Source organism: Labeo rohita, chromosome 18, assembly GCF_022985175.1.
Source record: "Labeo rohita strain BAU-BD-2019 chromosome 18, IGBB_LRoh.1.0, whole genome shotgun sequence".
NCBI classification, from domain to species: domain Eukaryota; kingdom Metazoa; phylum Chordata; class Actinopteri; order Cypriniformes; family Cyprinidae; genus Labeo; species Labeo rohita.
Window position 1 is genome coordinate 33,868,665 of NC_066886.1, and position 22,365 is coordinate 33,891,029.

A 22,365-nucleotide genomic window follows, 5' to 3' on the forward strand; every position below is an offset into this window, starting at 1 on the left:
GTTTGGAAAGAAAATGACATGCAATGACACGACTCTAATTGCTGTTTTTTTCTGACAACATCATGTTATTATTATTAAGCTTAGGCTATTATTATTATTATTATTATATTAACTAGAAAATCGACTTCTGAAATTTGTGAATCGATGCGAATTGCTAGGAAGACTACATTTTTTCCCCCCACCCCTAGTAAATCATTATGCATGCAATTAAATACCTGGTTTAGCAGCATTACATGATTATGACAGAAATATTGGATTTAACATTGCAAAGGCATGGTTATTACATGATTTTATGATGCTAGTCTCATGTTTGGCTTGTTAAACTAAGTGTTTTTAACATACATCGCACTAGATTTTTTCACAAATATCTAATATCTACAAGCATCACATTTGATTTCATTGATTGTTAAGCTTGTATTTGCAAATTGTCACATATTTGTGTACCTGTGTGAAAGACCAATAAGACAATAAGACGGTGAAGATGTACCTTGCACTCTTCATCCAGCAGGTCCAGGATGCCCATCTTGGCCTCGATGAGGTTGATACACGGCTGATTATCATAGAAATCAATGAGAGTCCAGGGGATCTGCTCTTTCATATACTCCTCCTGCTCCAACTTAAACACATGCTGCACACGACAGGACAGAAGAACAGGACATACATCACCGTTCACTATCAGAACGGATAATTATCAACAATCAAGCATGAACTGATGAGATCTGGTGTCATTTGGAGTGATTCCGATGGTCTTACCATGTTGAACTGTTGCTGTAGTTTCTCATTGGCATAATTAATACAGAACTGTTCAAAACTGTTGATTTCAAAAGTCTCAAACCTGGAATAATAAAACAACACATCACAAATTACGCCTGTAAATCTAAAGTGAAGGTTCTTAAAGCTGTGTATCTGTGCAGATGAGCACACACCCGTAAATGTCCAGGACTCCGATGAACGAGTGCTGTTTGACCGTAGAATGCAGCGCTTTGTTCACATGGTCCACGATCCAGTTGAAGAGTTTGGCGTAGATGTGTTTAGCGAGAGCGTCGCGGGCGTTTATGGCCTGTAGTTTGGGGATGGGCTTTATGTACGTCTCTGTTGCCGTCTTCAGCTTCTTATGACACAGCCAATGAGACATGTCTTGATATGTCACGCCCATCAATTCACAAAACACACTCAGGTGACCATTATTTGGCTGGAGAAAAAAAAGAAAGAAAAAAACAAAGAAAAAGAAAGAAAAAAACAACACATTACTACACAATGACACTAAATAACTTTTAAAATTGGTTAAAATTGGAGGCTCTGGGAAAAAACAGCACGTGCATTTTGAAGTATTGCATCAGAAATGAGTGATGGAAATGCCAAATTTCAAGAGAAAAATTTCTTAATTCGCAAAACAGCTTTTAGGTTTGTTTGAGGTGGGTTTTGACTTGTGCAAAAAAAAGAGTTAATGTGAATAATGGGAGATGGGACTGGACTAACCAGCTAAGCAATCTCGTTGGATGCACAGCATCTGAAATGTTGTCATGGTCATTCTTAAATGCCCGAGCAAAGTCTGTCAAAGTATTTCTGTATAATTGCGTCCCAGAAGTGTCTTACATGACTGTGTTCCCAAACAGCAGGATCCACCTCTGAAAGCAATGACTGCATGTATTGTGTTTCATCTGCTCACTCCAGGATACAAGTAATTATATATGAAAATTATTCTATTCAGTGGCTTCTCTTATTTGTCTTACTGATATTTAGTGCCATTTAATCAGGAAGTGAAGATTTAATTCTCTTTGACTTGATTGGATGGAAAAATGTTTTTTGCAATATTCCAATTTTGCGCATAAATTTGCAACTTTGGATGGAAACGTAGCTAAAGACCCTGTATGTGTAAAAATGTAACAAATTGTAAAACTTAAATTCAAACTTTAAATAAACCACATCTCTTTAATGCTGTCACACTTTATCACACAGCTCTATATATGAAGTCAGATATACACTGCTGCTCAAAAGTTTGGGATCAGTAAGATTTGTAATGGTTTTTAAAGATGTTTTTTATGCTCATCAAGGCTGTGTTCATTTGATTAAAATACAGAAAAAAATGCTAAATTGTGAAATATTATTACAATGTAAGCAATGTTTTTTCTATATTAATATACATTAAAATTTAATTTATATCTGTAATTAAAGTTGAAGTTTCAGCATCATTACTTCAGTATTCAGTGTCACATGATCCTGATTTATTATCAATGTTGGAAACAGTTGTGGTGCCAATTTTTTTTTTGGAACCTGTGATACTCTTTTCTCAGGATTCTTTGATCAATAAAAGGTTAAATTCAACGAGGATGTGTTAAATTAATAAAAAGTAAAAGCGCAGATTTATCATTATTAATAAATGCTGTTCTTTTTAACTTGTTATTCATCAAAGAATCCTGAAAAAAAAAAAAAAAAAGTTTCCAACATTGATAATTCTAATAATAAATCAGCATATAAGAATGATTTCTGAAGGATCATGTGACACTTAAGACTGGTGCAACAGCTGATGAAAATTCAGCTTTGCATCACAGGAATAAATTAAATTTTAAAGTATATTAAAATAAAAAACATTATTTTATATTGTAATAACATTTGCAGCATTACTGTTTTTTTTCTGTATTTTTGATCATATAATTGCGGCCCTGATGAGCATAAGAGACTTCTTTAAAAAACATTACAAGTCTTACTGATCCCAAACTTTTGAGCGTTAGTGTACATTATATCTGCTTATATCAAATCTCAGCTGTCTTTTTTTGGTCACAAAACACAACTATGCTATCAGCCAGCTCTTCATATAGAGTTGGATAGATAAGGATGTCTAAATTGATCCACATATGCATTATACATTACATAGCTTATCTTATAACCACATGATTGCTTGTTTTATTGCAAACGTAAATTATATTATTGCCCAGCTCTAATCTGCTAAACATTAAGATCTTTAAACATTAACATCATGATTTTCTGTAAAACTGCTTTGCAACAATGTGTATTGCACAAAGCGCTAAGCAAATAAATTTGACATTACTTTTTAATTAGTTTTCATCATAAAATGCATACAGCGCCACTGCACATCAAGACATTTCTTCAGTTATTTGGTTTCTATTTTCACAACAATAAAAAAGGCCCATAGAGAAATCTTACTGGCCCAAAATGTCAGTCCATATACTTTAACTATAAAGTGAACATAAAACTCACTGGAATAATACTGCTGTCCGCATCTCTGTCCTTCACTTCCACGTTCCCCAGGTGCAAAATTGAAGCGAGAATCTGAAACAAGCCCATCTGATAGGACTCATTTACACCTGAGAGAGACATCAACAAATTAACAAAATGAAAAAGAAAAAAATCAAGAAATCAGTGTTATAAGCTAGACAGAAACTGCTTCAAACCTAATGAACTGCCCTACTGTCTGTGGAACAGAGGAGTCTCAGTTATGTCTTTGCTGATTCCAAATAAGAATAATAAAATATGAATAAAAATCTTACAAATATTGGGCAGTCATTTTAAACTATTATTATTACTATTATTAAACTATTTTATTGGCACTTTTGACATTGAAAGACATTTATTTGTTTCTAATCAACATTATTCTGAGCGTGCACCGCAGTGCATTCTGGATCAGGGGCCTCGTGCCAATTCTGACACTTCGTCCTGAGACTCTGAGTCACGACAGTCTTGACTGACTCCTCCAACCACCCACATGCAAAAACTCCTCGCTTTTTGTCTTGTAAATTTCATTTAAAAATCCATGTGCAGATAATAACAATACATTTAAAACGAGTGAAGCCGATTAACAGAACAGAATCCAAATCTGATGTTAGACACTGTCATTTAATCTTCATCTCATCTGAGCTGGTTATTTTGCACATTAAACTGTGCAAACTGCATGAGAAATCATTGAACGTTCATTCTGACCTAGCAGCGTGAAGGCGTTTCTGGTGGTCGACATCTCCTTGGCATCATCTACTCCATCTATCACTGGGTTCCTGCCCTGTTTGGTGTAGTGAAAACCGTCGGCCTTTCCTGTGGACAAACACACACGCAAACTTTCATTACACCACACAAATACACTTCATACACAAACAGCAGACCTTCTGAAGGATCTGTCCCAAGAGACTGGATTATCATCAAACCAAACATTTATTAACCTAAAACTACGCTGATATTAAAACATAATGATATCATTTATTTTTCAAAGAGCAGTATTTAGCAGACCTCAATCATCTCAGTTTGCATGGACAAATTTATACGACTAATACAACTATAAACACCCTCATTTTATACCATTTAACTATATATTTAGGTGACTCTTATGAATCATGTTGCATAAAGTTGTAATTAACACTGCTCAGTGTTAAATTAGTGTAGTTACTGAATGGTTCTTCAAATGTTAATGTGTAGTTCAAGACATTTTATCAGTAGTATTTTATAAAAAATAATGAATTATGCTTCCACATGTTTTAATTTAGTATTGTTATAGTTTTGTGCAGATGAACTGTTGTCATGCTTTTGAAAAAAACAAAATGAAAATGTAATAACTAAAAACAAGTTAGTTAATTCTTAAACACTATGCTTATCAAATAAGTTTTAATTGAGCAAGAAGCTCCCCAATCATTAATGAACCGGAACTTAGTCATTAGTACTACACAGATCTGCATAAATAAAAAAGTTTTATTCACAGGCAAACCCTAAAATACAAAACTCTCTTCAGAGTTTAAACGAACGATACACTGTTGCTTGGCAACAGAGACCTTATTGAGACACACGCACACAAACCCTCACATTAACGGGGCGTCAGCTGAGCAGGAAGTCAGCTGAGTAGGCAAACAGCAGGAGAGAGCACAGAGCCAGCACTGTGTGTGTGTGTGTGTGTGTGTGTGTTTCAGAGCAAGTGGGTGAAGCAAACAGAGAGGAGATGATGAGGAGAGGTGTGTGTGGAACTACAGTATTCATACGTGGTTGCGTGTGTGTGTGCGTGTGTTTGCAGAGCATGTGTGTGCATTTAGAGCTGCACAGCCCGTCACTCAGTAGGACAGCTCTGATAGCCGCTCTCCATGCTGTGCCGACACGAACACACTCTAATCAGACACGTTACCCACAAACACACATTCTTACTAGAGCCCTAGCAATTCTGTTTCATACTAAATCTGTTGTGTCCATTTACATTTTTCAGGATTCTATTAAATTAAGTTTTAGCAATGTAAAAGTATGTCTAATTAACGAAAAAAACAGTGGCAATCAAATAAAGCATAAAACATTCACAATTTTTAATATGTAGTCAAATGAAAATTACCAATTCTTTTTATTTATTTTAACAAACTTCTGCACATTTAAAAATAGAATTAATATTATTATTATTATTAATAGAAGTATTATAATACTTAATTTTTTTTTTTTTTTTCACAACTTCTTCAAGTTAAACCAAACTTTTATTTTGATTGATATGCTGTCATGAAGACCTTTGAATTTCTGTGTGAAAAAACTATTAAATTATTTAAATTGTTAAACCCTATTTTTTACTTATAACAATATTTGCCAAATTCTGTGACATTCTGTAATTTACTATTTTTATGACTGGATTCTGTGATCCATTTAGCTTTCTCAACATTGCATGCATGCATATATATATATATATATTTTTATATTATATATATTTTTTTTGTAGGGTTTAAACATGCACTTTTTCTTATATATTTTGGGTAAAGCTGCATTGTGTGTCTGGCTCACCAAGTTTCAGGGCTTTCAACTCCGGGAGGTGAGCAGACGCACAGAGTTGATAGAAGATGTGATAATTCCTCTCCTCATCCGCCTGGAAAACACAGGATGCAAGAACAACTAATTCTGTGAATAATATATCTAAACCAAAACAAATTGTTATAAATTATATACAAATCATATAAAAATGAGCATTCACACTGAAAAGAAGGCATAATGACATAATTTAAAAATATGGCGCAATACCAGAACAGATTGTAGGCGATCAGTGAATAAGATTTTTGTGATCTTTTAACTATTTAACAAAATAGCACTAAAGTCTGCATATGCATACTTGCATAAAGTACATTTCTAGTCAAACACAATAACGCACACTTAACTCATCTGGAATTCCCCTGAGCACAACAGCAGTCTGTAAGAGTGTGTTACATAACACTGAATAGACATGTTTAACTCCATTATCCTCATTCCTGCCCTGTTTTAACTTTCCAAGCTTCCAGAAGGAGAAAAAACACCCTGAATTCCAGCCCTGTTTCTCACACCTGGGCCAGATGAGCTCATTTATGCAGAACTGATTAGTATAGGGGCAGCTCTGGATATCAGTCTTTAACTATTCCTAAAACAGCGCCTAAAATCACTCCCTATACTTCTACATAGTGCAATATTTGATAGTAATGCACCAAAAAGTTTTTACCACATATAAACATTGAAATAGTGGATTTATTCAAACATACAGTACAATAATGAAGACAGTAGGTTAAGAAAAAATATTACGCATATATAATATTGTGCACATATATCCACGTTATAGCCTGTATATCATGTACGCACAAAATAGACACTGACAAAGTCAAAATATCAAAATGCATTCTGGAAGTGCCTTATCTGTGAATTTAATCAATGGAAGGTGTCCAAGAAGGCTGAATAATATTAGCTGATAGCTTACTATGGAGTCTTGGAACTGCAGAAGGACACAGGAGCCTTCAAGGAATGAAAATAGCCCTGTGAATTAAATCCCTGAGGTTTCTGAGAGGAGCTAAAATTAGAGCTGACATAAGCAGGAAGTGCGGTGCGCTTCAGACGGGCTGCTGCTCCTGACACTAGTGTACACTAGTCTTATGTCGTTCCTCAAAGCACTTTCGATTTCTAGTCTGAATTCATATTACAAAATTGCTGATTCAGTCTGTCTACTGACACCAGTCAAGTCTACTGACACCATACAATAGTTTTGTGTAAGAAACAGACCAAAACTGAATTTGCTGAAAACCTTCCATTGTAGCTTTTAAATCTCATTTGTGCTACATACATTTCCAGTGCCAGAACACACACAAAAACACACACACACACACACACACACACACACACATTTGCTGAGTCAACTTAAAATAATTTGATACGTGGTGCCTTTAAAATTTTAAGTTCAGTCAACTCAAATAAGCTTAGTCAACTTGAAATGTTAAGTTGCACTAAGTGAACTAAACAAAAAATGTGGTTTGTTAAACTTAAAAGCTAGGCTTGTTACCCAGCTGCCTTGAAATTTTAAGTTGAATCAACTCAAATATCTTAAGTTGTGACTTAGTACAACTTAAGATTTCAAGTTGGCTTACTTTTTTGAGTTGACTGAACTTAAAATTCTAAGGCAGCCAGGTAACAATTTTTTTTACAGTTTTTTTACAGTGAGCCATCACGCAAAGTTTGAGGTCCTATGATCCCACGTGCTAATATTGATATCTCAGTTTTAACCCATTCTCATATTGATGAACCGATATTGATTCTTAAATACCAAGAATCAATCTTTTAGTCTGTGCTGCTTGCAGTTGATGTGTAAACAAAACTTTACCAAGTGTTATTTGTAGTGTGCTTCCCAATACAATAAATCACTGTCCAGCTTTACTACTTTACATATTAAACAAAGCCTCAGCTTTCAAACTCAACAACAAAAATTGGAATCAAATTGTAAAATTTGTGTCAATACCCAGTTCCTATCACATGCCATTTGTTCCTACATCTCATCATTAATGATGTCAAACCTAGTGTGCTTTTTCTTGGAACCAGCTTGGAGTCAGCTACGGCATGACTTTTGAAGTTGTATGGCCACTGTCTTTAATCAGATGTTTCTGAGATACAAAACCTTTTGAACATATTAAAATCCACTAGGAAGACTCACAAGCACAGACAGAGTGAATCTCTGGAAGTGTTTGATAACATCTGGTGTTAATTCTGAAACACAGCAGGCTTTTAGTTTAAGACTTAACAGAAGAAACCACACATTCATTCAATATTCCAGAGAGAAAAAAATGGCATGGAAAATCACATATGAGGGCAAAGAGAGAAATCAACATTTCCATCTGAAAGGCACAGAGATTTCCACGGACCTCCTACTGCCACATTCTAGATTTTTAAACATTCATACACGTGTACCTTTTCTTTGCTCTTTTGAAATAAAAAGAGTTTGCAATACTATGTAGACAAACTCTACTAATCATTCAAAAATCAATATTACCCCTCAGATTATTATAAAAACACTACAAACAAGACTGAAAATTTGTCGTAGCATCACAACCATCTATACATTAACATATGACATATATACATTAACACATTTATATATCAACAGTATTTAATTCTGTATTTTATGCCAAAGGCACTTGGGATGTTCATTTTGGATATTTTTCCTAACCGACAGCCGACGCTTGTTAAGCGTTAACCGACAAGATTATTTTAAATTAGAATTTAATTATTCTAGAAAGAATAAGTGTCTGTGACCCATTAAAAATACCAAAATTTGTTTTCCAGGGATTAATTTTACATGCGTGAAAAGCAGCAAACAACAAATCATGAGGATTCACATGGATACGTCGCATCACACACCTGTTATCACGCACCAATTATGACTGGTTTTGTGGTCCAGCGTCACCTATAATAAATGAATAGGCCTATACGATAATTATTTTTACTTAATTAACAAAACTAAGAATAAACTGTGCAACAAGTAGCTAGTATGCAGAGTTTTGGTTCATTTTTGTGCTGCAGGAAAGAAAGACGGCTGAAAACGGAATCCTATTTTTCTTTATTTTACAAAAGCACAAAGATTTGTTTTTGTTGTGAATGTGCACAAATAAAAGCAAACTGTTTACAGTTTCGATTATCTGTATGACTACGAGTCGTTTCCCCTGTTAGAAGGGAAAAACAGTGATTGCACCGGCCTCGCATGTGCACACACAGTTAAGCATTGCTAACTTGACAATGCAGCCTTTCCATTATCATAATAAAATACAGTCAGCCAAACATATGGAAAAATCACACTGCTTAATCGTTATCAACGTACTGCCGTGATATTATGCCAAATAATTTGCTCAATGTGGATACTGGAATACGAGTGAAGTACAAAACTAGGTTTACATAATAAATAATACTTTGCCATTCAAATACATCTCAAATATGGAAACATTTGGATTTGTGTCATATGAGAGACCCAATGTAGGTTTCAGTTTCAATTTAGCCTAAATGCATGTCGTTTATATAGCCTAGCTTCTTATATTTTTCATTCTTGTTCTTTTCTGAATACTGTTAAATTGAAAGGATTTTTGTGGAGTGAGGGGAACTACAATAACCTAGCCTATGTTTATAGTGTTTGTAAACATTTTGCAGTGGCATCAGGTCTATTTTTGAATGTAGCCTAATAATAAAATGCAAATTAACGTTATAGGCCTACGCAATTTATCTTGTTTTCTCTCAAAAATTCTATTTTATTTTAACCATCCAGCAAATGTTTTAAAATATTTTGATAAATTGCTGGAAAAAAAAATGAAATTACCTTTAAACTGTTTAACTGATTGTAAAAAGTCTTTCTGTCGGTTAACGGTTAACAGGTTAAAATGAGCATCCCTAAAAGGTACCATTACTCATTTAATCAAAAAGGTCAGCCAATCCTAACATCATGCCATGCTTTAAAGGTACAGTAACAAACAGCCTGTTTAATTTTAAATGCCAGAAAGAGAGCGAAAACTGGGCTTGATATGTACTGTACGTCACGCATGCTTGTTCCTTACCTGAAATACGACACGTGATTTCTCCAACAGATATGTCCTCATGTTCGCACCAATTATGTGATACTTCTTATCAAAGCCAATCTCAATGTATTTCCCAAATCGACTGCTATTGTCATTCCTGGTGGTCTTGGCATTACCGATGGACTAGAAATGAGAAGAGAAAAAACATCAGTTTGAGTGTAACTACTGGACTGACCTGTGAGTACTGTTTTTAATTAGAAGAGGACAGGGATAAAAGTTTAAGGAGCACACAGAAAGGTTATTGATTAAAATAACACAGGGACAGGAAGATCATGTGTGTAGGAGATGACACACACAGCACTGTGTCTGTGGGTCTCGACAGCAGGTCGGGAAGTTGATCGTGCCTCCCCCACAGAGCAGAACCTGCCGAGGAACTCTGTCAGAATCAGCAAGCAGCCAGCTTACGCATGAGCAGCATCCTTATCAGAACAGATTCATTAAACCTGACTAAACACGCTCAGATCATCTTTGTTTTTAAGGTGGGTTTGGATTACCCATCTCTTCTTAACAGTTTTTTTTTACATTGTCTTATTAAGTTCTGAACAACAGCATAAAAGTACATTTGATTTTATTTTCTTACAGTCTACCAAGGCACATGGAAATTTCCCTGATCCTTGATGTGATTGTAGACAGTAGTGCAAAGTTTATCTAGTATTTAATGTTTAAAAAAATATAAATGTTATAATGTTATAAAAAAAATTATAATCTTATAAATGCTATAAATATATATAAATATATAACTCTTATATGTTATTAAAACATAAATTTAAAAGTTAGATATGTAAATAGATAAAAAAATATATATATTTTAGAAGCAAAAAAAAAAAAAAAAAACTAAACCAACCAAATTTATTTTGAGACAAAAGTTTTGTTAATCATTTTCAGTTTTATTAAGTCAGCAGTTTTCATTAACTACACTATGTATTTGGTGTAAAAAGTGTTCCTATTGTTGGGCTTCAAGGCACAATAACTGACTTAATAAATTTATATACTCATTTGATAAAGTCCGATTATCCCATTTTTTATTTGACATGGTAAGATTCAAATGGTTAATATCATTCTTTAAGCTGGTTGTCCACCTTAGAGATAATCACCATGTATATAATGAAACCATCATACTTAAAAATTCATATTTCCCTTAAAGTGTCCCAATAGCCTATTTGAACCGTATCTAATAAGCTGAAACTTGCATAGCACAAATAAATAAGAGGTAAAACAACCCATTTTTAATACTGTTAAATTTGTTTTTACTAGTACTTTTCAGTATAGAATTTATTATTTGATTATTTAATCAACACTTTTCCTACATGTGTCTATAATTTTGGGTGTATATTTTCACTGAGCTTGTCACAATGTCGCATTATCTGTGAAGGATCTATAATCTATAATACTGCATAATGTTCCTTCACTTTTGCAGTTCCTATGATACTTTAACATGCTGAAATTAGGGCTCTCAGTTGAACACATTAACTTCACATTAGCTTGTACATCATCCTATATTTCATACAGTTGACTGTTGACAAATATGATGCAGGACAACAACTCCATAAATGCAGTTATGCCCTAAAATTCAAGATATTGGTGCAAAAATGTTCTTGTATGAGCTGTTGTTTCATATATATATACATATATATATACAAATACACATATCACACGATATCACATGGGCAGCAAGAGCAATATGACACGAGTGCTGATTTTGTCCTAATCTATGACGAGCTTAAATGTGATTTTATACAACAGTTCAGTAAATAAGAAGTTGATGTGTTATATTTTAAACACTGTATTGTGTGTTTTTGCTCAATTTTGTATAGAACATATTACCTTTGAAGCCACAGCAGAACTGTTGCATGTCTCTGAACAAAACAGCGGTGTTTAGTTTCTGAATGAATCCGCCTTTGAACGAATCATGTGAATCAATGATTCAAAGGACCATTTATTACTTTATTCCTAAATGAATCGGCTGTTTGAACGAATCGAATGAATGCATGACTTATAAAGACATTCACCACCACCTGCTGGCAGATTTAGTTTCTTATTTAGAGTATTATTTCATAAAAAAAAAGAAAAAAAAGAATAAGAATAAAAATTAAAACATTAATGGGATAGTTCACAAAAAAAAAAAAATTCTGACATTATTTACTCACGTCATTTTGTGGAACATAAAAGAAGATATTTTGAAGACTGTTGGTAACAAAGCTGTTTTGGTTACCAATAACTTTCGTCATATGAACAAAAAATACTGAGACGCTTCTCAAATGATCTTCTTTTGTGCTCCATAGTTCATGTAAGGCCGTTGCCTAAATGTTTATGTGTAATGAATTTTATGCTGAATCAAATCAAATATTCCTTTCTAAAGCTAAAATTGTAATGTCTAACTGATACTTTCTAATTTATTACAAAAATAGCTTTAAATAATCTTTTGTGGGTATTTCACAGTTAAATTTATTTTGCGATTAATTAGATTAATTAATCAAAACATCATGTAATTAATTAGACTGACAGCTCTAGCTGAAATATATATGAGGTAGCTAGTTTCTGACTAAAACATAGAAATTGTGAAAAAACATATGAGTTGAGGACAGCAGAGGTCATTATGAACTTTAATGCTAACACTAGAGTTGCACTAATACACACGCGAGCACTCAAACACACACACACACACACACACACACACTGTGCTGCTGTTCCGAGGGAAATGAACCCTGGGGAGCTAAAGACCATGCAGTGAAGGGCAGATATAACGCTCTGAACAAGACACTCATGTTCAGCCAGTGAGCTTTTAGTCTCTCAGCCCAAGGGCTTTGGCTCTCTGAGATATGAATGTCTGTATTATTAAAGCCCTTTATGAAAACAAACAGCCCAAGTCTCAGTACTGAGTCCAGAGCGGCGCACTGATCAACTCACGCAGGGAAAACTCACCTCCATGATGGGGTTTGATGCCAGAACTTTTTCTTCCACATTTGCTTCGCTGGCAGAGCCGCTGACCGTGGCAAAGTAACGCATGGCGTATTTAGCCGAAACGGTTTTCCCTGCTCCGGATTCTCCGCTCACAATAATCGACTGATTCCTCTCATCCCTACGTGATGCAAAACATACATGCAAGGACAAGAGAATAAGTTAAATGTTTTACTATTTTTTTAAGAAAATGTGAGTGGTGTTTGTCCATCTAAATCTTTTATTGCTTTTTAGGTTGTTGCAATGTTAGGGCATTGCTGGGGGTTACTAGGGTTCCTGGATGGTTGTTAATCAGTCATTAGGTGTTGTGGGTGGTTCCTAGAGTGTTCTAGCTGTATTGCAAGGACTGCAAGGGAAAAACACAATGCTTTGAGGAAATGCAAAGGCATCCATTGATCAATGAAGATTGTAGTTGCGTTGGAAGAAATGAGAGACCCATGATAACGAGTGAGAGAAACACAACCGTGGCTGGTCTATTTTTGGCTGGGCTGCAGTGAGCAACATTCTGACCTACAAACCTTCTCTTTCTATTGAGCAGGTTAGCTCATACTCACACACTCACCAACTGACAGTAAAACAGAGCCACGGTTGGTGCAAACGTGAATGCTTGGCTAATGCAATGCAAGCACAGTTTGACTGTACATACTGTACCTAAATTGTCTTTTAACAACTTTTGTGTCATCCTTTGTGTTTAATGTTGGTGGTCTAATGTTTTTTTTTTTTTAAATATCATCTTTTGTGTTCCAAAAAACAAAGAAATTCATACAGGTTTGGATCACAATATCTCACTAGGGCTGGGCAATATGGCCAAAGCATGATTACGATATATATATATATATTTTTTTTTTCATATCAGTCGATATTGATAATTATCACGATAAACGTCAAATTTGAATTTCTTTCAAGTTTAAAGGCAGATTTTTGCTACAATGTGAAAGTTGTAAAATAAAAAAAACAGCCGGTTAATTGCGGCTTTAAACTATTCTTTATGGTCAAAACATGGCAAACACTTTTTTTTAAAATTCTTTACACTTTTTCCAGTCATTTTTCCTTAAGAAAATAAATATCTTAATAGAAAAAAAAATATTTATTAGTTCTTAGTGTGTTTTAATGAGTAATATTGTGTTTCAAATCAAGAAACATGTTTGTGTTGCCTGAAAATATTAATAATAATATAACATTTTTTGTCTTGTCTCTTGCTGATGTAGATTTATGTTCATTTCAAAATCAGTAATATCTGTAAAAATTGTAGCAACCTCATTTTTTTATGGTGAAATCTAACTATTCTGACTGTTTGCGTTGTTTTTTTTTAAATTTTTTAATTAACCACTGAATAACCATTCCATAGTATCATCCATAGATCATGATAATAACAGTTAAAACCACAAATACAGAACCTCAGTACCATGGTAAAAATGTAATAAGTTCCTAGGTATTTGAAAAACAGTAGTCATTTAGTATAAACGCATAAACACTGTAGCTTAATCGAGTGAGCGCAGTGCCGTAGCTTGAACTTTGATCCGAGTAGATAAACGGTCCAAGTGGCGTGCTTTAAATGACTAGCACTCTTTTGCTACATAAACATTATATGAACATTTATTGAACTCTTGTTAACATTTATCACGGAAATTTATAGCGTATGATAATTATCGTTATCGATTTATCACCCAGCCTTATACCTCACCTGTTAAACACATTCAAACTGCAGTGGGTTCATGAGAAACATAACACTCAGACCCAGGTAAAGACATTCTGGAGAGATGCTTTTTAATTATTAACTAAATTCTGATTTCCAAAACTGGAGAACTTTGTGAAACTTGTGATATTTTTTTTTCCAGTAAAGGTCACATTCACCATTGTTTGAAAAATTTCTACAGGCAAAATCCAGTCATTTTAATAGCAATCCATGCAATCAAGAATTTTGTGTAAATAATGCACTGGGTTCAATCATGTAAATTTGCCATTTTGACCAACAGAAAGCTGCTTGGTTTGAAATCAATCGCTGTTTAAACTGTGCTTGATACATCACTACACTACTGACAATAGACAGCAGACAATTTCTGGTCATTTAAATTCGTTTTTAGTAAAGAAGAAAAACGAACATCACCATGAGTATATTAACATCATCGTTCAGGTAGCTACCGGTTTAATTCAGTTTTACATGTTTAGACCCACCTTGCCATCTGTTTGTAAGCCTCTTCTGCCACTGCGAAGATGTGAGGGTCCATGTCACCCATATTCTGCCCGCTGTACGCGTTAATGATGTCCGTTCCATAGATGGGCAGCGTCTCATATGGGTTTATAGCGACTAAAACAATACCTAAGTCAAATGATAAAAAACATTGAGCACAATCATTCTAGATATATTAAGTGTGTGTCTGGTGTGTGTTTGTGTGTGTGTTTACCGCAGTATGTGTAGATGAGTTTGGAATCGATGAAGCGCACTTTCAGATTGTGTAGCACAGCGGGCTCGTGAAGGTAACTGAGAGCCGTCAGGTCATTTTCTCCCACCAGGATATCTGGATTACGGAGGTGTGGTAAGTTGTTCGTCTTGGAGTCCAATTTGTACTCCAGTTCCTAAAAACACAATTCACAGCACAACAAATGACATGACAGTTTGTCTTTGGAGGGGAGACCATCATACATCACCTGAAGTCTGATGATGGTTTCTGCTCATTCATTTTTCAGCACAATCAAACCTGAATTGGTCACAAGCCACAGGAAAACCAGTGATATTTAACATCACTGCAGCTTTTGTGATATGAAAATGTCACATGTTCATGTCTTTCTTTCTTCAGTCGTAAAAAAATTATATTTTTTGAGAAAAACATTTCTGCATTTTTCTCCATATAATGGACTGATATGGTGCCCCGATTTTGAACTTCCAAAATACAGTTTAAATGTGGCCTCAAACGATCACAAATGTGGTTGTAAATGATCCCAGCTGAGGAAGAAGGGTCTTATCTAGCAAAACGATTGGTTATTTTCATAAAAATAATACAATTTATACACTTTTTAATGTCAAACACTCGTCTTGTCTTACTCTGCCTGGACTGTATTTGTTCTGGTTCATGACAGTTAGTGTATGTGGAAAAACTCCCATCTCATGTTCTCCCTCAACTTCAAAATCGTCCTATATCACTGTTTTACCTTTTTTGTTAAGGGTGTTTGATCTTCTTTGCATGTTCACTTTGTAAACACTGTGTCTGTTCTTCTGCAGCGATGTAGGATGATTTTGAAATGATTTTTGAAGTTGAGGGAGAAAATACGATTGGAGTTTTTTGACATACACTAACTGTCTTGAACCAGAATACACAGAGTTCAGAGAGAGAAACACAAGATGAATGTTTGAGATTGAAAAGTATATAAATTGTATTATTTTTATCAAAATAACCGATGGTTTCGCTAGATAAGACCCTTCCTCCTCAGCTGGGATCATTTACAACCACATTTGTGATTGTTTGAGCTGCATTTAAACTACATTTTGGAAGCTCAAACTCGGGGCACCATATCAGTCCATTATATGGAGAAAAATCCTGAAATGTTTTTGTCAAAAAACACAATTTCTTTACTACTGTAGAAAAGAAGATATGAACATCTTGGATGACAAGGGGGGTGAGTACATTATATGTGAATCTTTGTTTTGGAAGTGGACTTCTCCTTTAAATATGGCTTTCAGGTACTTTATACACCACTGATTTTAAGCCGCATCTTCCCTCATCAGCAATTAAATATCAAATGTTTATGTACAATCCCAAATACAAATAGTAATTATTAAGATTAAGGTTTAGAATTGGTAAAACGTGCTTGGAAAAATATAATCAGAATATTGACTTCCCTATTAATTATGCATGAAGATTATACTATTTTTCCAAGGTGATGGAATTTTTGCATTATTCCTGACATACAGTATTTCCTGTAGGTTTCTAGCAAACAGCACGTTGCGGATCACATAATGTCAGGTGTGTTCAGTTTTGGTACAAACTAAACTTTGATATTAAGATATTATTTACATTGTCACTAAGCTAAAAGTTAAATGAACTAATACATCTTTGTGCCAAAAGGGTGGATTAGTCATTTTAACATCATTTAATTCTATACTAGTCTCATATGTGACCTTGGGCCACAAAACCAGTCTTAATATCACAGGTATATTTGTAGCAATAGCCAACAATACATTGTTTGAGTCAAAATGATGTAAAATTTTCTTTTATGCCAAAAATCATTAGGATATTAAGTAAAGATCATGTTGCATTAAGATATTTTGTAAATATATCAAAACTTAATTTTTGATTAGTAATATGCATTGCTAAGAACTTCATTTGGACAACTTTAAAGGTGATTTTCTCAATATTTGGATTTTTTTGCATCCTCAGATTCCATATTTTTAAATAGTTGTGTCTCTGCCAAATATAGTCAAATCCTAACAAACCACATATCAATGGGAAGCTTATTTATTCAGAAGATATATACATCTCAGTTTGAAGAAATTGACCCATATGACAGTTTTTTTGGTCAAGGGTCATGTATTAATAAAAATAAATGAATATAAATGTTTTAATGTTGTTGTTATATGTTAATTCCATGTGGTTTATTTGCAGTTATGCATGAATGGCTGCTGGCGGTCTATTAAAGCATTTACTGTAAGAGCACTGCCCAAACTCGTGTTGAAACGACTGTCTATAGTACTCACACAGTTTAAGCTAATGTTTAACGATCTGTGCTGCTAACACAAAGGCTGCAGGATCAATCCCTTGGACCAGTCCCAATAAAATTCAAGTACTCCAGTAAATCTGTCGTATTGTGAGCAATGCTAATGAAAAGAGTCTGATGAGGCTTATAAACACTCATTACTCTAATGCACACACTGACCTTTCCATCCTCCAGCTGTAGCTGCAGTACTCCGTCTCCTTGTCTGTAGTCCTTGGTGAGCTCTGCTGACTTCCACACTTCCTCTACATCCGGGATCCAGACCCGTGCGTACTGTACAGACAGAAATATCACTCACTCACACGGTGTTCATTCAGCAGTACTGTTTGGTTAACACAGACCTGAGGCTTTGTGATTAATCATACAGGAATGTGAAAGAGCGAGAGTGAAAAAAGAAAGACACTCTGCCTGTGAACATTTAATCACATGACACACAAAAACAAGCAAAAAGATATTCAGAGGGTTATGCAAGTTAATACAGATGAAAAAATATAGATCATTTTCATGATCTTCACAAGTAATCAAATCAAAAGAATCTTGCTGAATATTCTGTTTTTTAGTTGAAAATGAGGTATCATCCTGTCTGATCTGCCTCATCACTAAATTATAACTGCATTCATAACACTAGAGACAGAATGACTGCAATCATGACAACAGGGGACAACAAGCACAGTTCATCTGAGAGAACAACCAGATCCAACCAACAATCCTGATTATATACGACTGACTGATTCTAATTAACACGCAGAAAGAAATAGAAAAAAGAAAGTATAGTCAAACTTATGACAAGTGAGCTGCACAGGATGTGGTCCATAATATTATAAAAAATGATATTTATTTAAAAGAGGAAAACCTTGGGAACATTTTTTAAGAGCTAACACAAAAATATGAAGAGAATAAAGCAGCATGGGTGATCTATAGCAATCAATCCTGTTGGCTCTGATGTGTTTCTTGAGTCAGCGAGGTCCATTTTTCACTGTGTGTGTTTTGAAGCAGCGATTACGTCAGAGTTAGTCACACAGGCCAGATGGGATATAGTCCAGCTTTCCACACCATCATTATAACTCACTGGTGTATGAGGCTGGCACAGACACACTGGCACACAACACTACAACTCAGAAAACTGCTCATGCATTTTTAACATTAAGTGATATAAAAGTCATAGGCAGCAATACCAGAGAAATTTCACAATAGCAAACCACAGCAAAAAAAGTAAACATCCTTTATTTAAATTGTCAGCGAAACAAATTTTAAAACTGTTTCTCAACTAAGAAAATACCGCTTCAAGTTTTTGATGTAGTTTTAAGAGACATTAAGAGTAGCAAGTGGCTTTTCTCCTGTCAGTATTGTTGTTTATATTAATGACATATTCAACACAGCAGCAGGATGAATGTTCAATGCAAGGCCTGATACATTTATCCAATGTGTTGCATTTGCCCTGCATCTTTATGTTCATTAATCAACTTTGTTTACATGATTACCTCACCAGATGGGCATTTCAATGCTTATGCGTAGCTGCATCACCACAAACGATATTCACATAGCATGTTCACAAATGCACACTCACATCATGTCCAGCAGCAGTTTGATTGCACTAACACAGCATCAGGTTGCCACCTTTTCTGCAGATCGACTCGTATTTTTTGATTTTGTCCTTTTAGTTTTGTGTTGTTTCCATCACAGTGTTAAAATCTTATCTACTTGAACTCCAGCGGACGGCTCCTAGTAGTGCCTGATCAGAAAGTCCTTTACAATAATACAATAACATCTGAAAATCACAAGTAATAAACATGCATAGAGTATCGTTACAAGCTTAGGGCCCTATGATTTCTGCGATGCGGAAAACACGGACGAAATTTCCAGTCATAAAAATGGAATTTACTGAATAACGCGGAATGTCACGGAATTTGTCCAAGTTTGAATGAATTAGTCAAAAGTAGGTCATTACACTTCAATCAAACCGCGATATGGACTAGAATCTGTAAATATTAAGCCGCAAAAAAATACCATGTAAATATGAATCCGACATTTCTGTGTGTCTCTGTGTTGATGAATGGCGCAGACGAGTGGTTTTGTTTACTACAAACATACTGAAGCGCGCGTGCACTCGCTGTGATTTCAGCGTTTGTCGTCTCAGAGGACATAAATACATGAACTAACAATACATGAAATAACAATACGTCATGACATAGTAATAGCTATTGTAATGTCTCTGCATCTCATGGTTGTAAAAAGTATTTATGAGGACATAAATACATGAACAATATCTGCTGAAAGTCACTTCATGAGCATTTGACCGTTACATTTGAGTAAAACTAGCATCATATCATATGCACACAGAATTAAAAATAGACATGGCAATCCGTCAAAATAAAAGTCCGGTTTAACTTGAAGACATTGTGCCAGATATATATTAGCTACTATTGTTCAGTAGAATTTATATTGCCTACTACTACTGCTACTACTACTTAAAAGAAACAAACATTAATTTTAGGGTATAATCACACAATAATTCCTCCATGTTTTAATTTGAACAGTAAATCCCCTTTGTTTTGCCAAAAAATAAAGTTTGCTTAATTTTCAATAATTAAAAGATAAATGAAATTAATGTTTTATGCCTTCATTTGATACCCAGAAATTTTTAAATACACAACACAGAATTTCCGAGGGTAAAAAACCTATCATAAGGCTATTTTAAGAATAAATGTTAATAAATTAATTATGCATTCAAATATTTAGACATGTTAAAACACAGAATTTGATAATAATAAAACATATGATGAGAAAACATAAAAACATTTCATAGGGCCCTAAACGTCATTTTTGTTAAAAGTTTCATGATTTTAATTATGTGATATTCTCTCTGATTAATACAATTTAATTTAACCATTAAAAATGAGTCGAGAAAAATTAAAACGGAAGAAAAACAGAATTCAGAAAAATGAAACGGATTTCATAGGGCCCTATCCAAGCTATCAGGTTGAACAGTTAAAGGGCACCTATTATGCCCCTTTTTACAAGATGTATTATAAATCTCAGGTGTCCCAGAATGCGTCTGTGAAGTTTCAAATCAAAATACCCCACAGATCATTATTATCAGTATTATATCATTTTGAAAATGCCTATTTTGAGTGGAAGCAGAAACAGGCTGTTTTAGTTGCATGTCTCTTTAAATGCAAATGAGCTGCTGCTCCCCGCCCCCTTTTCCAGAACAGGGCTGTGCTAACCCTAACTGTATGGACCCGGATTACACAGACTACACATGTGCATCACTGAGACGAGACAAGACGAGCATTTGAGGTTAAAAACGATATAAATTGTCAATTTGTTTCGAAAATAACCAATCGTTTCGCTAGATAAGACCCTTCTTCCTCGGCTGGGATCATTTAGAGTCCTTTGACGCTGCATTTAAACTAGATTTTGGAAGTTCAAATTTGGGCAGCACTGAAGTCCACTATATGGACAGAAATCCTGAAATGTTTTCCTCAAAAAACATAATTTCTTTACGACCGAAGAAAGAAAGACATGAACATCTTAAATGACAACAGTGTGATTATAATGTGACCTAAAGGCTACTTCTTATTTAACCCTTTGATATGTCCCTCAGATAACTCCCTAAGACCCATGGTGATGGTGTCTTTAAGGTCCTATAGTTCGCATCCAGTCGTCCAAACCTATTCTTCTCCGGAGTTCGTCAACTGATTCACTTTACTTAGGAAGTCCATATTGTACAGTAAGTGGTCTATACAGTAAGCACACGCTCATTTACAAGACACCTGTTAATGAGCGCTTTATCTGGAAAGTTTCTGTTACAGGTGAAATTTACATCAAATAGACGTCTTCAGCGTGTTCATGTCATCTGAATGAACGCTTTAGTAAACATTAGAGACGCACCTTAAGTGTCATACGGGCATCGCCATAGTGACGGTTTGCCCTCGGGGATGATGAGGGGGGCAGGTGTGAACGAGCAGAGGAGTCACAGGAGGAGGTAGGCTTTATAAACAAACAGTCAAAATGTATTTTTATCTGTACAGTGTTCTGTTTTCATCTCTGTCTGCCTCAATTAATTATTCCTTCATTTGCTTGTTTGCTCTGATTAACAACATTATTTTGCAGAGATGTTGACACATCAGAATAACCAACAGAAAACACAGTGTCATCAGTCATTCAAGGTTTTATACATTTATTTAAATATGATGGCGATAGAAAAAAATAGGGTTGTCCATAGTTTCTGAATTTGTTGTGGGTGTATGGGACGGTCTGGATGAGTGTGAGTGTGATTTCCCAGCCTGAAATTTTGTCCCAGTCCAGCCCTGTTCTACATGGTGGTTGTTTAGCCTTCATACATTCATTAGCTAACAAATTTTAAACATAAGTTATTTTGTATTAAGGTGTCAGTATGATGTGAGGCCCAGTTACCAGTGTGACACTAAAACAGGTAGTAGTAATGGGTATGTCTGAGCCCATACTTCTTTACTTTAACTTAAGTAAAAAAGTGTAGTCAGTACTTCTACTTTTACCAGAGTATTTTTAAACACGAGTATCTGTTCTACCCGAGTGAAGGATGTGTGTACTTTTGCCATCTCTGCATAAATTTCACTCTCGTGACTAAATATTGTCTGCTGCTAGTCATTGGCTAATACACTGGTAGATTTCACTTTTAGCACAGACATATTATCACTGTATGTATCATTGCAAGTATGTTTAAAGCATTGTTGTATCAATAAATTATATATATTCATAATACAGGGGTTGTTGACAGCTTGAATCTGATTGGTTGACAAACATTCTAGAGAAACACATGGCTAAAGTAGTTCCAGGCACTTCTTCATGTCCATTTCACTTTGCCAGATGATTTCAGTTATTTCAAAGGTCCACAGCAGAA

The 22,365-nt window shown here is 34.8% G+C and overlaps 1 protein-coding gene across 5 annotated transcripts in view; it reads right to left on the reverse strand.

Moving 5' to 3' along the window:
- The window catches only part of myo5aa (myosin VAa), an 83,413-nt gene that overhangs the window by 45,376 nt on the left and 15,672 nt on the right, over nt 1-22,365 (reverse strand). For all 5 annotated transcript variants that reach the window (XM_051134842.1, XM_051134841.1, XM_051134844.1 and 2 more), the window contains exons 2-12: nt 17,643-17,753; nt 15,176-15,347; nt 14,946-15,090; nt 12,735-12,891; nt 9,792-9,935; nt 5,752-5,833; nt 3,940-4,047; nt 3,220-3,326; nt 927-1,192; nt 754-835; nt 488-628 (exon numbers count right to left, since the gene is read on the reverse strand). In XM_051134842.1, the coding sequence (XP_050990799.1) occupies nt 488-628; nt 754-835; nt 927-1,192; nt 3,220-3,326; nt 3,940-4,047; nt 5,752-5,833; nt 9,792-9,935; nt 12,735-12,891; nt 14,946-15,090; nt 15,176-15,347; nt 17,643-17,753 (1,515 nt within the window). The remainder of the gene's footprint in view (nt 1-487; nt 629-753; nt 836-926; nt 1,193-3,219; nt 3,327-3,939; nt 4,048-5,751; nt 5,834-9,791; nt 9,936-12,734; nt 12,892-14,945; nt 15,091-15,175; nt 15,348-17,642; nt 17,754-22,365) is intronic.